This window comes from Trichosurus vulpecula, chromosome 2, assembly GCF_011100635.1.
Source record: "Trichosurus vulpecula isolate mTriVul1 chromosome 2, mTriVul1.pri, whole genome shotgun sequence".
Taxonomy (NCBI): domain Eukaryota; kingdom Metazoa; phylum Chordata; class Mammalia; order Diprotodontia; family Phalangeridae; genus Trichosurus; species Trichosurus vulpecula.
In genome coordinates, this window is record NC_050574.1 from 2,324,176 (window position 1) to 2,340,192 (window position 16,017).

Genomic DNA, 16,017 nt, shown 5'->3' on the forward strand with positions numbered 1-16,017 from the left:
ACTATAAATATCGTTGTTACATCTCCATTTGAGTTTGAATTTTTTGTTGTCCCTGAACCAATCTCCATTCTTATTTTATTATGGAATGAAAAATATATTGATAATTTCTGCCTTTTTACATTTGTTTGCATTACCTTTCTGCCCTAGTCCATGGTTAATTTTTGCAAAAGTTCCATGTGGTTCAAAGAAACAAATAATGTCTTCAGTTCTGATTTTCTTTCTAAAAATATTTCAGACTCTTTTTTATCATTGAACATCCACTTTTTGTCCTGTTTTGCTAAGCTTACATTTGCTGGATAGGTCACCCTGGGCTGCATACTGAGCTTCTCTGTTCTCTGGAACACATCCATCGTGGGTTTGGAATATAGCCTTGCATATTTCAGTGTCCTTTCCATGGTATTTGAAAGTCTTTCTCATGATGACTTTTAGAAGTCACTTAGCTTCAAGAAACTGGCAGTCCAACAGAGGAAGACAACACACCAAAAATGATGGAAATGGGTTGGAGATAGAAGGCACCCTAGTTCAGTGGCACAATGGAGCAGTCAGTGGGAGAAGTCTGGAAGATAGTGAGTCAGGTGAGAAATGAGCTCTCTCCTCAACTGGAGGTTTGGAGTTCATAAGCCCATCCCATGGTGAGGAGAGATGGATGCGGGAGACGTGCAAAGGAAAAGATTTAGAATAGCTTTGGTTGGGTGTGGGTTAGGGAAGGAGATCGGTTCTCAATCAATAGTAGGACTGCCTTCTTGTAGTGAAAGCTCACATGATGCAGTGAAGGATAGTGACTCGAGACCCCAGTAAAAATAAGAATTACAAATTCTGAGGAATCTCAAAAAGTGTAAAGGATCAATAAATACCTTAATTGTTCCAAAATAAAATAATGGAATAACCGAAGTGAAAGGTGTTATATTGGTTAAAAATAGACCATGAGTCAGGTGTTTTAAAGAAGAAATAACAATGATAAAAACGGATATGGTAGAGAATTGTTCCCAAATATCAGAATCTCTGATAAAGTACATCATATACTAATAATGGAAATGGAAGACCATCAAATTCCAAGCACGTTGGCCAAATGCACATTGTGCCTGTAGCAGGTTGGAAATATAGATGATTGCTCCCAAGTATCAAGGTATTTTCAGATTTGGCCATCCTCTACTGTATATGGTCTGTTCTCTTGACTTTTGTCCTCCCAGGTTTCTAGTGTTCTAGAGGTAAGTTTAGATCCTTCATTTCTCTTCAGTAAACTGTCAATGTCACTCTAATGCATTAGCTGAAACACAACCTGCATTAATTACATGTATGAAGGAGCCCTCCACGGTTACTCTTATTTCTGTGTAACTAAGTAGCAGCATATGGATCCATTCTCTGATTGCTTGTGCTAAATTTGGCCTGACAGTAACTGACAAGAAAATGGAAGTTGTCCAGAAAGTCAAGGATATCGAGGAAAGCAATGTACCACATCTCAGACTATGTTATAAAGCTGTAAACAATCTGGTACTGGCTAAGAAATTGAGTGATGGATCAGTGGGACCGATTATTTTTATAGTAAATGACCCTAGTAATCTGGCATAGGATAAACCCAACGATCCAGGCTTTTGGAACAAACACTCATTTCAGCAATACCACTTTCATCCAGCAATGCCACTGCTGGGTCTATAGGCCAAAGACACCAAAATAAAGAGGAAAGGACCTATCTGTACAAAATACTTATAGCAACTCTTTTTGTTGTGGCTAAGAATGGGAAATTGAAGAGGTGCACGTCAATTGGAAAATGGCTAAATAATCTGTGGTATATGATTGTCATGGAATGTTATTGTGCTATAAGAAATGACAAGGAGGATGATTTCAGAAAAACCTGGAAAGACTTACCTGAACTGATTCAATGTGAAGTGAACAGAACCAGGAGAATGTTGTGCACACTAACAGCAATACTGTTCAATGAAGAACTGGCTTAGCTATTCTCAGTAATACAGTGATCCAAGAAAATCCTGAAGGCCTAATGATGAAGCATATTATCTGCCTCCACAGGAAGAACTGATATTTGCATACAGACTGAAGCATGCTATTTTTCACTTTCTTACGGTTTTTCTTTTTTTTTTTTTCCAAGTCTTTCTGTACAAAATATCTAATATGGAAATGTTTTATATGATTGCACATATATAACCTATATTTTATTGCTTAATATCTAAGTTAGAGGGAAGGGAATGGAGGAAAGGAGGGATAGAATCTGGAACTCAAAACTTTAAAAAACAAGAAACATTTAAAAATTTTTACTGTGTAATGGGGAGGGGGAAGGAATAAAAACATTTTTTTAAATATTTAAAAAAAGAAAATAGAGGTTCTCCACCATTCAGCATGGCACCAGCCCTTAGTTACAGCAAAGGGAGAAATTTTGAATCCTCTGAATAAGTTCACTTTAACAGTACATGCTCCAATGTACATAGCGGTGATAAGGTTGTGAAAAGAAATAAACTTTAAATCAGTTAGAATTTAATTACTTCAATTTATTTTTAGTTTCATTGTAAGATTACCCCTTATTTGGGAAAAGCTAGTCTTAACAGCTGAGCCAAACTAGCATAGATATTCTCCTAAGTCTAGGTTGCTTATATGCACAGATTGATAGGACTTTATAGTAAGACATCTTTGAAGGACTAAAATAAATAATCATGGGATTGTAAGACTCTTTTCAAATGCTAAATTTCTGTCTCTGGCTGCTGTAGAAAGGAGGTTGTTGAAAGGCTAAAATCATATTTCTAGTCTTAGCAGATAAGCGCCTTTTTATTTTTTTCTTCAGCTAGGGGTTAAGTCTGTGTTGAGAAGTGTAATCTTCTAGGTTTTGGTTTCCCTTTCTGGCAGCTGGAAGATGGGGTGTGACTTCTAACTACAAACTACAAGTTCTGCTATTCCAGTCTTTTTTCAAACTATAGGCTTCTTTAAAGTAATACTTTTGGTTGCAAAACTCATCAGCTGCAGAGCAAGGCCTTCCGGGGAAATCTCACTTTGACAGACAGGTTGATAGACACAGGATGAATCTGGGTCATGAAAACCCGGGAGGAGCAAGTAGTCAGGTGAACTTGCCTTGTCCAATTGAATTATGTTCAAAACAGGTTTCCTAATTTTGTTGTAATTTTTTTCTTCTTCTATTATAAAAATAATCTCTGTAAGTCACACCTTTGTCACAAATTACTGAGGAATTAGTTGACTTTAAAGATAAGCTGTCAACTTTTACAATTAAATCATTGTTTGCTAGCAAATTTTGTACCTCAGATAATTTTCTATTTTGGATAACTGATTTTAACACTTGACTCCTCCGTTGCCAGAGCTGGCTCAGTGTTTGAGAGGCTCCAAAGGAAAGTGTGGGAGAGAAGAGGTATTAGACTCACTACCAAAGTGAAGGTCTACAGAGCTGTGGTGCTGACCTCATTCTCGTATTCCTGTAAAAGCTGGACAGTCTACCAGCACCATCCCAGGAAACTGAATCTCTTCCATTTGAATGGTCTTAGGAAGATTCTGAAGCTCACCTGGCAAGATAAGGTAGTGGACACTGAGGTCCTTCCTCAGGTTAGATTGCCAAGCATTCACATTCTGCCCCAGAGAGCACAACTCTTATAGACTGGCTGTGTTCAAATGCAAAAAGTATATTTGCCTAAAAGACTATTTTGCAGAAAACTCATGCAAAGAAGGTACTCACAAGGTGTTCTTAAGAAGTGATACAAGGATGTTCCCAAAGTCTCTCTGAGAAACACTAATCAATTGTGAGACATGGAAGACACTGGCGAAGGACCACCCAGCGTGGCGTGCCTGCATCAAAGAATGCACAGTGCCAACTGAGCAAAGCAGAATTGCAGTAGCTCAAACGAATGGTGACATGTGCAGATTTGGAGCAATCTTCATCCCAAATGTTTATATGGACTCTTTGTGCCCAACCTGTGGTAGAGCCTTCTGGGTCCCGTTAGTCTGACCATGCACACTGTACCTTGACCCTGATGTAATGGTGTCATTTTGGTCCTCTTAGAACAGCAAAAGCTATGAACTATCTATTATAATAAAGACATATATGTTATTGACAAATGAAAGCAATCATGAAGCGAAGACGAAACATGTTTTGGCCTGGCACATCATGCCCAGGGTGCCCTTAAGCCCTCAGTGTTACAACGGTGAACTCTCCTTCACTTGGCTGGAAAGTCTCACACCCCTCTCAAGTCCAGATTGTAATTAGGATGTCTTATGAATCCTTTCCATGTTTTATCTAGAGAAGACTGTTTCAGCCTCTCAGGAAATAAACTATATCTTTTCCTTTTCATTCCTCTCTTTTCTATAATTAAACATAAATTCCACCCCTCCTCCCCATACACTGTACTTGCCGGCTTCTCATGGGATTTTCTTTATAACATCACTGTTATCAGTTCTGATAAGGAAGAAATGTCACATTATCTTTTCTTAGACTACATGAATTCTAGTGTCTCCACTCTAAATCCTGTGACTTTTGATGGTTTAGGAGTTGGTGACATTCAAGGATGTGGCTGTGGACTTCACCCCAGAGGAGTGGGGCCTCTTGGACCATCCTCAGAAGGAGCTCTATAAGGAGGTCATGCTGGAGAATGCCCAGAACCTGCTGTCCCTGGGTAAGGACCCTTCCCCTGGCCACGCTGAGTCTGCTGTCACAGGGAATATCTTCATTCCTGAGTGTGCTAGCTTTGGAGCATTTATCCATTACTGGACAGGGAAAAGTGCTGGTCTCCTGTGTCCAAGTGACAGGGTCCTCCTGCTGCCTGGTTTTCCTATAAAAGGTCAATACATTGTGTGAAGAGAACCTGGAGGTTTCCTGGTTGCTCCTGAAGCTGTCTCTTGCCAGTTCTAGGTAGCTGAAGGACAGTTCAAATCACTGTTGAAGCAGCTCAGGTGTGAAAGTATTCCCACAGTATGTAGTCCAGCCTGTCCCTGGACACAAATTTTTGTAACGACAACCCACTGGCACACCAAGGATGGCTGCTGGCACAGGTTCTTAGCTCTGCTTTACTAAAGAAAGATAGCTGTTTCAGGGGTCAACAGTCTTCTTTAATTACATAAAATACAAACAGAAAATACAGAGAATAGAAACAAAGACCAACAGATGGCTCTACTGCCTGAATCAAAACAATACTGCCAGTACACCACTGGATCGAGAGAACCTTTACTTCTGAGCAGTTGGAGTAGTAAGGAGCAGTTGGAACATAACAGTGCAGTCTCGACCAGGGAATCACAAGTTCCTTCTTGTAAACGAGCTCCCAAAGCAAAAGCTCACCCCTCAGGATATACACCCTTCCAACTAATAGTCTCAGAGCCAGAACCCTCCTGATTCAGTGCCTAATCAGAAATTATCAAAGGGTGTGTAAGCCTTCCTGTAATCAAGCAAGCTTCCCTTAATGGGCTACACATGAGGCTTATTGATGGGCAGGGAGAGCTCTTATTCTGCATTAATCTTATAATTTTCTCTGCCAAATCTCTGAGGTCTGCTCAGGCAGCTTTTCCCTGCCCCCCCGTCCTCTTTGGGAAGGGCCAAGTATTTAGGACGTTGTTCTTTGTGAGAAGCATCAGTTTGTAGCTCCCAGCTCCTAGCTGTGCCTGGTAGGGCACGTTTGTCCTTCATCTTCCTTTGCATTGCCCCAAATTCCAGCCCAGAAGGAGGGAAAGGAAGGAAGGGAACAAGCATTTCTGTTCACTAGGTGTTCACCAGCTGCTGTGCTAAGCTCCTTCTTTACAATATGATGTCATTGGGTGATATTATTATCCCTGTTTGACATTTGAGAAATCTGAAGCAAACAGAGGTAAGTGAGTTGTCCAGGAGCACACAGCTAGTAACTGTCTGAGGCTGGATTTAACCCCTGGCATCCCTGACTGCAGGCCCAGTGCTCTCTCCACTGCACTACCAGCTGCCTCTATTTTCTAGATAACAGAAGCTCAGCAATGAGTTCCTCCTATGAAGAAGGGGCACCAGGACCAAATGTTCTGACTCCACATTGGCTCCATGGTCTTCTCCCCATCTCTCCCCAAAGCTCCCCAAATAAATGCTATGGACACCTTGTTTCAGGACTTCTGGGAACTGTCCTGTGCTCCTTGCTTGCAGGCCCCTGTCAATGCAGGAATAACAGACTGGCCAAGAAGCAGAATTTGGTCAAACTAAGGTTCATTGAGTTCCCCAGCAGGAGAATCTCATCAGAAGAGGCAATGACTCCCTGAATGAAGAGGCCCAAGGTTTTTATAGGTTTCAGGGAATGGGGAGCAGGGAAGGGGACAGGGCCAAAGCTGATTCATCAGGATCTAATTTTCAGGAGCTCAAGGATGATCTGGCACATCCTAGTTTGGGTTACTGGCATTACAAGCATTAATGGGAGAATAAGCCAGGTCTGTGTGAACATGATGGAGTAATTCTCTTGCTTTGTATGCACACTCTTTTTCCCTAAAGAGACCTAAATTACCAATTGTTCTCCATCCTCACCCCTGATTCCCCATTCCCAGGTCTGCCAGTTCCCAGAGAAGATATCCTCTGTTATTTGGATGAAAAGGAAGCACCATGGCTGCTGGAACAAGAAGGCCTGAGAAGCTGCTGTCCAGGTGAGTGAGGGGAAAGCAGGCCTATAAGAGATGGGATTACAAGAGACTTCTGGATGTGGGGGTGAAGGAAATGATAGATCTGGAGCAAGAAGACCTGACTTGGAATTCTTTTTGAGACACTTTTTATCGGTGGGATCCTGGACAAGTCACTGAACTACTGAGTCTCAGTTTCCCCACCTTTAAAATGAGGGATTTGGACACCATGACCTTGAAGCTCTCTCCCAGTGATGAATCTCAGATCCTGTAAAAAGGTAGTATTTGGAATCTTGGGGCAAGAACTCAGCTGAATGTGCAAAAATGCGTTAGACTTTCCAGGCTGGGTTCTTTCCTAGACTTTCTTCAAGTCAGTGAGCATTTATCAAGTGCCTGCTATGTGCCAGACCCTCTGCTAAGGACCAGGGATGTAATGAGATACAAGGGACATCCCCTACTCTCCTGTAACTCACAGACTGGGGGGGAGGGGGACAGACCACATACCAACAACAATATGGAATCCTGTCCTGGACAGGACAAATTGGAGCTTATTGAAAGAGGGAAGGCCCTAAAGTGAAGGAAGAGTGGAAAGGTTCACTGTGGAAGGTGGGCTCTACCTGGGGCTTCAGGGAGGCCAGGGTGAGCATTCTATGCAGGGGGATGGTGAGGAAGGCCTGTGGATTATGGATGTGGAGTTGTCCTGTTCACAGAACAGAAGGGAGGCCCTTTCCACTAAAGTATAGAATATTTGGTGGGGATATAAGGTGAAAGAAAATTCTAAGAGTAGGAGAAAGGCAGATGATGAGGGGGTATGTAATTAACAGCCCTAGAGAAGATTTTGTATTTGATCCTTTTGCTAGGGAGCCACGGGAGGCTGTTGAGTACATGGTTGTTGCGGTTCAGGTACAGTTGCTGCAGGACATCTCTATAGAAATTTCAAAGACTCAAATTGACTCCCAGCCAGTTGGAAAGATTTGTTACAGTTCTGAGGTTTCATGCTCTGGTGAGTGGCTAAGTCCCCTAGGGGAATTAGCAACTTCATTCAGTAAGGTAAGAGAGACAGTTTTATAGAGAATGTGATGCTGATTACACAATCAAAGTTGACATAGAATATGGGAATATGATTAATATTAAAAAGGCAGGAGGAGTTTGCTAAGGGATTAAGTAATGGAGGAGGGCTCCCAGCCTCAGTGGAACCGCACATGTGGTTACCCATAATGCATACAGTTTGAGGGTTATGTATATATGGTAATGATATTATAATAAGCCTCTACATCATAAATTCACTCTATGTCAGTTCTTTACTATTACTATGCAGGTGCTATGGTAGGGTGGACCCTTTCTACAGATTGGTGGTCAGGCGTCCTGCTCTACAGCCCGGCAGTGCTGTCTTCTGATTGGCTAGCTATTGTGGTCCTGTCTGGTCAAGATGGATAGCTAGGTATCATGGTCCTGTCTTGGATGCCGTGCTTGTGGTTGAGTGCAAGAACACACCTATTTCTGTGGGAATAGGTCTGGAGGTAGAGGCTAGCTAGAGGCAGTGACTAGGATCCCATCACATGGGCACATCTGCTGTTTCTGTGAGAACTAAGAGTTCAGGGACACACCTTTAGTTCTAGGGAGCAGTGAGGCATATACGAAGAAGTTAGAGTATGGGGGTGGGGGGTGGTTGAGGCCTATAATGAAGTTAAAATAGTGAGGCTGGGGGCAGCTCTATTAGGACTCCATTATGGTGACACGGTCACTGTAGAACTTTAAAGGGATTTACTTTGACAAGTGGGTGGAGGAATGACTGGAGGACAGCTGGACCAAGCAGCAGTTTCTTGCGATATCTCAGGCACGAGATGACTAGGGCCTGAACCAAGACAGAGGCAATGTTGGGAGAGAAGGGGGTGTAGGGGAGAGATGTTACTTAGGTGGAATCATAGGACTGAATATGGGGGTCAGGAGTATGAATGTGTGAGAGTCAGTGAGGAGTGCATGACACCTTGTTTGTGAGCCTGCACTATTGGGAGGTTACCTTGGAGAGCATTAGGAAAGTAGCAAGATGGGAAAGCTGGGGGAAAATGAGTTTAGTTTGGATGCCGTAGGAAAACCAGAAGAGGAGTGTCACTAAAACCCAGAGAGAGAAAAGGGTGATTGACTGTGTCAGAGGCTACAGAGAAGCCAAGCAGGGTGAGGATGATTAAAGGGCCAGTGGATTTAGTAACTTTGAGATTCTGGTAATTTTGGAGAGAGGAGTTTCCATTGAACAATGAAATTGGGAGCTGGGCTGCAGAGAGTTTCAGAGAAAGCAAAGAAAAAGAATTGGAGGCATCCATTCCAAGAAGTGGAAGAAAGATATTTGAAAATATCTCTTGTGGTTGAATGGGTCAAGTGTCCTTGTTTAGAGGATTAGAGAAATGGTTTGATTTGTGGCAGTAGGGGAGGAGTCCTTAGTGTGGGAGAGACAGAAAAGTAATGAAAAAAGGGAATGCTGGAGAGTCATTATGCTGAGGAAGATGGCGGGCTGGAATGGGGTGATTTACACATGGAAAGGAGTTTGCTTTAGCAGAGGGAGGGCCATTTCATCTCATAGTGGTGTCAAAAAGGGAAAAAAAAGGCACCTGATTTATGGGAGATGAGGAGGAGGAGATTCCACTTGATAAGTATCCAGTTTTTTTTTCAATGAAATAGAAGGCAAGTTGTGCTTCTGAGAAGGCAAGTGGGGGATGGACAGTGAGAGTAAGCAATAAGGGAGGGTTAGCGAAGAATGAAAAGGATTGGAAAAGCTGCTGTGGTGAATGGCACAGTGAGTCAGTTATGTTGTTGTTCAGTCATTACAGTTGTTTCTGACTCTTCATGATCCCATCTGGGGTTTTCTTGGTGAAGATATTGGAGTAATTTACCATTTCCTTTTCAGGATCATTTTACAGATGAGGAAACTGAGGCCAACAGGCCTAAGTGACTTGCCCAGGGTCACACAGCTAATCATTGTCTGAGGCTTGATTTCAACTCGAGTCTTCATGACGAGTTCTCTATCCACTGTACCCCCTAGCTGCCCCAAGGGAGTCAGGGAGATGTCACAGGATAGCCTTCCCACAGTGAGGGCCACACTGAGAATATAGAGCCTAAATTTGTAGTGGCATGCTGGTTTTATGATTTTCTCTGTCTCCATTCAGATGCATCTAAGTAGTAGCAAAGGCTGTTGCCCTACTTAGAAAACTCAACCTGTGTCCCTCCCCTGATCTCTGAGGCTCAATCTTTGGCCCATTCCTGGAGAATCATTGGCCAGATTCATTTTGCTTGTAGCCACTCTCAGTTTGGGGAAGTGTGAAGTAGAAATTCACAGGTGTCCCATTGTATGAATTGCTTCAGGAGCTTAAAAAAAAGTCTCTGTGGTCTTCACTATGGGTCTGGTCAGGCCCCATTGGGGTTAGAACCAGACAAAGGTCACTCAGTATAGGAGATAATGCGCAAGAAAGAGACAGAAACAGGGCTGAGACCAGAACCTGCATTCACTAGCTGAAAGAAAGACCAGAATGCAGTGACTGAGGTAGAGGCTGGGACCTGAGTGTCAGCCCTGGGCCCTGTCAGTCAACAAACATGGATTAAGCACCTCCAGTTTTCTAGGCACCCTGAATTGGAAGGAAAGAGAACAATGTATTCTGGAGTAGAACTAGAGACTTCTAGTTCCAGTTCTAAGCATTAGGAAGGGAAAAGCTAGTCCCTGCTGTTTGGGAACTCCCAGTCTGGCATACAGACATGGAGATGTTTGAGAAGAAGCGACAGATGAGGAACTTCACTCTTAGCTGATCCAGGGAAAGGAGAGTGTTTGGAAATGGAAAGACATCTAGTTCAGTGGGATATGATGGAACACAAGGAGTGAGGCTAGTCATGGTTTAAGAAAGAGAATTTGGAAGAAAGAGTCCAAGCCAGAAGAATAATGACAGAAATGTCAGGCCTGCCTCAGAGATATAGCAGGTTCAGTTCCAGAGCTCTACAGTAAAGGGAATGTTACAATCAAGTGAGTCACCTGAATTTTGGGTTTCTCAGTGCATATAAAAGTTGTGTTTATAATATACTGTTGCACAATACTGTTATGTCTAAAAATGTACAGATTCTAAAGGCAACAGTGAAGTTTGCCACGTTGATTCTTCTTTTTCCTTGAACCTAAAGCCCCACTGTAGGGTTATTAATTGGCCTAATTTCCATATTGTTGTGTCTCAGGGAATAAGAAGATCTGAAGAGAGGGAGAGAACAAGTCAACATGCAATAAAAAATTTTTTTTCTTAAAAACAAAACAAAATGTTGTGGAGAAAGACCATCTAGTACCATGGGCAGAGCATGGCCACTTGTAGGGTTGGAGTTCTAGTCTCAGCTGCATGGCCTGAGCTGATAATGTAACGAGCATGCTGTGCCTGCTGTGTGACAGGTGTTTGTGAGGATTCAATGTGATTGTGTGAAGCTCTTTGTAAGTCAAGTTATCCTGCAGAGGTGAGCTAATGACATTTTCAAAAAATTGATTCTGTCCATTTGATTTTGAAGGCTTTTCTTAGCCTGGGGGGAAATAGGATGTAGATATCTTAGTTTACTTTATCTCAAAGGAGGGAAGAGATTATGATTATATATGTGTGTATGTGTGTCTCTCTTTATATATTTTATTGTTTGTTTCTTGCAGAAGGGGAGATTAAAATGAAAGAGACTACTGCGAAGCTAAGCATTTCTGTGGAAGAAACTCACAAGCAAAGCTTCATGAGTGATAGTCCCTGTGACTTCAGTGGGAGACAAATTTGCACTGTATTTCTTAGAATCCATGCAGGAGAGAAACCTTATGATTGTCATCATTATGAAAAAGACTTGAGTCAAGAGTCATCCCTTATATATCATCAAAAAATTCAAACAGCAGAGAAACTATGTGCATGTCATGAATGTGGTGAAGCTTTTAGTGAACACTCATCATTCATTATTTATCAGAGTACTCATGGTGACAGAAAACTTGATGAATGTAATCAGTGTGGAAAGGCTTTTAAAAGTACCTCTGAACTTGCTGTACATCAGAGAATCCACACTGGAGAGAAGCCTTATGAATGTAATCCATGTGGAAAGGCTTTCCGTTCCAGCTACAGTCTTGCTGTACATCAGAGAATCCACACTGGAGAGAAACCTTATGAATGTAATCAATGTGGTAAGGCTTTTAAAAGAAGCTCTCATCTTGTTGTTCATCAGAGAATCCACACTGGAGAGAAACCTTATGATTGTAATCAGTGTGGAAAGTCTTTTAAAAGACGCTCTGAACTGGCTGTACATCAGAGAATCCACACTGGAGAGAAACCTTATGAATGTCATCAATGTGGAAAGTGTTTCAGTTGCAACCCCAGTCTTGCTGTACATCAGAGAATCCACACTGGTGAGAAACCTTATGAATGTAATCCATGTGGAAAGACTTTCCGTTCCAGTTACACTCTTGCTGTACATCAGAGAATCCATACTGGTGAGAAACCTTATGAATGTAATCAGTGTGGAAAAGCTTTCACTCAGAAGTCCAAACTTGCTATACATCAGAGAATCCACACTGGAGAGAAACCTTATGAATGTAATCAGTGTGGAAAAGCTTTCACACAGAGTTCCAAGCTTGCTAGACATCAGAGAGTCCACACTGGTGAGAAACCTTATGACTGTAATCAATGTGGAAAGGCTTTTAAAAGTACCTCTGAACTTGCTGTTCATCGGAGAATCCACACTGGTGAGAAACCTTATGAATGCAATCAATGTGGAAATACATTCAGATTTAAAAGCTATCTTATTCTACATCAGAGAATCCACACTGGAGAGGAACCTTATCAATGTAACTTGTGTGGAAAAGCTTTCTGTTCCAGCTACAGTCTTGCTGTACATCAGAGAATCCACACTGGAGAGAAACCTTATAAATGTAATCAATGTGGAAAGGCTTTCACAGAGAGTTCCAAGCTTGCTAAACATCACAGAATCCACACTGCTGAGAAACCTTAGGAATGTAATCAGTTTGGAAATGCGTACAGATTAAAAACCATCTTATTCTACATCAGAGGATCCACACTGGAGCGAAACTCTATAAATGTGATCAAAGTGGAAATGCTTTTAAAAGAAGCTCTAATCTTGCTGTATATCAGAGAATCCACACTGGCTTTGAAACCTTATCAGTGTAATCCATGTGGAAAGGCTTTCTGTTCCAGCTACAGTCTTCCTGTACAACAGAAAATCCATGCTGGTGAGAAACCTTATGAATGTAATCAGTGTGGAAAAAAAGCCTTCACACAGAGTTCCAAGCGTACTAGACATCAGAATCCACACTGAAGAGAAACCTTATGAATGTTATCAATGTAGAAAATCTTTCAGTTGTAGCCCCAGTCTTGCTGTACACCAGAGAATCCACACTGGAGAGAAACCTTATGAATGTGACCAATGTGGAAAGGCTTTTAGAAGTACCTCTGATCTTGCTAAACATTCAAGAATCCACAGTGCAGAGAAAACTAATGTGATAATACCTTGTAAACTCTCACCTTACTAAACAAATCTGATGAAAGAGAAGTCTGAGAGACATAATTTCTAGGTAATTGTTTCATTAATTATGGCTAGTGAATACTTAATAGAAGGATGATCATTTATGTCTCTCCTATAAACCAAAGATGAATAATGGAGGTCTCTCAATACTTATATGCCCTTAGATAAGTGGGTATTACCAACAAACATAAATCAACTCTGATTGGTTAAAAATGAATATTAGAATGAGATTTGGGCTTATTCCAGTGAGGGGCTGGGCAACATGACTCATCACTCGATCTTGGACAAAGAGACTTATCTCTATCCAGACTACCCTTGCCTAGGACAATGTAGCCAAAAGGGGGAATCCATTTCCCCAAAGATGTGTCTGACTAAAGTACAATGGGCCAGAACTCACCTGGACTAAAACCTCTTTACCTTTTAGTCAGACCTAAACTTTCCCAGTTGGGTTGGTGTTGCCCAAGATTTCATCTCATCATCAGCCATGCCCTTCAAAGGCCAACGGAATCACCTACAGGCACTGATTTCTGAATAAGCGAATAGAAAAGGGGAAAAGCTTACTCCTAATTCAATAATTGCTTATTAATATGGGAGAAATTATCATTTCTCTCATATCAGAGAATCCATTCTAGAGGACCTGCCTTGTTAGTGTAATCAATATGAGAAAGCATTCAAGCTAAAGGCATCCCTCATTTCTTCTCAGAATTCATGTGAGATTGAAGTCATTCCTGTAATGAATGTAGAAAGACATCAGATGGTATATAGAACTTGTTAGACATCAGAAATTTCACCTTGTGAACAAGCCCTATCTGGACTCAATTGGGAAGGTCTGCAGCCAGAGATCATTTCTTCATTTTCATCAAGGATTCATATTGGAGAGAAGGGTTATGAATGTGCTCAATGAGTATCTGCCTTTTCTGGAAGATGGAGGTCACTAGGCACCACAATATTCACACCAGAAGGAAGCCTTATAAAAGCAATAAATGTGGGAAGGCCTTCACTTGGAGAAATCTTCGTGGAGATAATGCTTATGTATCTAATAAAAGAGGGAAGGCATCTCTCTTGCATCACAGCCTCATGAGACATCACAAATCTCATACTGTGCATAAAACTTTGAAAATGGGTTGAATTTTTCTGTGAAATCCCAAGGTTTCTCCTGACTCCCCTAAAATATTACATGGCTCCTGCTACAGGCTTTCCAACTTAACTGCACTCTCCTCCCACTGCAGTGAGACAGACCTTTCTAGCTCACCCTCCAAGCTGTCTTAGGCTGGTAATCTGCTTCACTGTTCCAAAACTAGTTCTGAGCCATCATTGCAAGGTTGTTTGGAAGGGAACAGGCATGTTACTGCCTCACCTTGCTGTCTTGGCTTCAGAGGTTACTCTGAATACCCATTTTTGCAGGAAATAGTCATTTGATAGCTGGAATTTTCTTGAAAAGATCTCTTGTCTTTCCCATTCGATAGTTTTCTTCTATTTCTTTGCTCGTTGAAGAAAACTTTATTTCCTCTTACTGTTCTCTGGAATTCTGCATGCATTTGGGTATATCTTTCACTTTCTCTTTTACCTTTCCCTTTCTTTCCTCAGCTATTAGGCCTTTTCAGACAGCCATTTTGCTTTCTTCCTCTTCTTTTTCTTTGGAGTATATTTAGTTGGTGCCTACTGTACAATATTAAGAACCTCTGCCCGTGGTCGTGCAGGCGCTGTCAGATCTAATCCCCTAAATCTTCAGGTGCATAAGCAATGTTATTTAGGTCATATCTGTAGGGTCTGATGCTTTTCCGTATTTTCTTCATTTTGAGTCTGAATTTTGCCATAAGAAGCTCATGATCTGAGCCTCAGCTCCAGGGTGTGTTGTGACTGATCTTATAGTCAGTTTCACCACCTCTGCCTTTTTGCCCTTGAAAATGTTTTAGGTTTTCATAGAACTGAGTAACTTTGGGCTCTTGTTACTGTGATGTTGAATGGTTTGCCTTGGATTTGGACAGTACTTGACTATACCTTGGAATAATCTTGCTGGAGATAAAACTTATGAATCTAATTAACAAGATTAGGTCTCTTGCTGAGGACCTCATTAGATTTCCCAGTCTGAGACCTCATTAAACATCCAAAATTACTCACTGTGGATAAATCCCTATAAATGTCCTACCTTTTCCCCCTGAAATCTTGTTTCTCATTCTTCAGTGATATTTCTTTGAATTCATATAGTACGATTTCTTTAGCTACCCAATGATTGATGGGTACTCACTTTGTTTCTTCTTCTTTGCTGGCACAAAAAGTTCTGGTATAAGCATTTTGATAACTGCAATCAGAATATTAAAATCATAGCTAGACAAAGTGATTTTCTATGTTAAGATAATTTGGAAAATATATTCAACTGAATTGATGTCATTTGATTGGCAACAAGTTTTTGTTTTAGGTCTGTGTTGTGAAAACACTAAGATTTTTAAAAATCTGTAATATTGCTTTTGTTATAATGCTTCAAAATTTTCTTTTATTGTGATTTTGGGAAATTATTTGATAAGAAATGTTGTTAATTTAAAAAATGATACCTAAAGGATGATACAGTTGTATTCTTAGGACATCAACTCCTCTTTTGATCTGGATGCTGTGAGACAGCAAATTAAACTGTTAGAGAATGTGGTTATAATGTTTAAAAACTGCTAAGTACCCAATTGAATATATTTGGCATTAAAAAGAACAAAAATAACAATTTACCTTTTGAGATAAGTAGAAAGAGCTTATAAATTCTACTCTAGGAAGTTCTTTGGGGACAAACCAAAGGCTTTGGGACCTTCTCTTTGGGCAAGGTCACAAAGTATTATCAGCTCTGGGAAAGAAGTTGCTCAAAGAAGAAGTTGTCCAATTCTAAAGTAATGAGGTACTTGACTGAGTAATTCAGACCCCTAAGAACCAAAATACAGTTTGGGG

At 41.1% G+C, this 16,017-nt stretch overlaps 1 protein-coding gene across 1 annotated transcript; it reads left to right on the plus strand.

Moving 5' to 3' along the window:
• The first annotated feature begins 4,512 nt into the window (after positions 1 to 4,512).
• On the plus strand, positions 4,513 to 15,754 carry LOC118838484 (zinc finger protein 501-like). The gene is made up of 3 exons (XM_036745795.1): positions 4,513 to 4,622; positions 6,496 to 6,591; positions 11,225 to 15,754. Exons 1-3 carry the CDS (start codon positions 4,589 to 4,591, stop codon positions 12,553 to 12,555), a joined length of 1,461 nt encoding a protein of 486 aa, XP_036601690.1. The 5' UTR covers positions 4,513 to 4,588; the 3' UTR covers positions 12,556 to 15,754.
• The last annotated feature ends 263 nt before the right edge of the window (positions 15,755 to 16,017 follow it).

Bases quoted from the DNA above. Each gene is read 5' to 3' on its own strand.
- LOC118838484 (XM_036745795.1), top strand. From the start codon at position 4,589: ATGCTGGAGAATGCCCAGAACCTGCTGTCCCTGG. The intron at 4,623-6,495 runs GTAAGGACCCTT...CCCCATTCCCAG, and splicing joins CCAGAACCTGCTGTCCCTGG to GTCTGCCAGTTCCCAGAGAA. The intron at 6,592-11,224 runs GTGAGTGAGGGG...TGTTTCTTGCAG, and splicing joins CCTGAGAAGCTGCTGTCCAG to AAGGGGAGATTAAAATGAAA.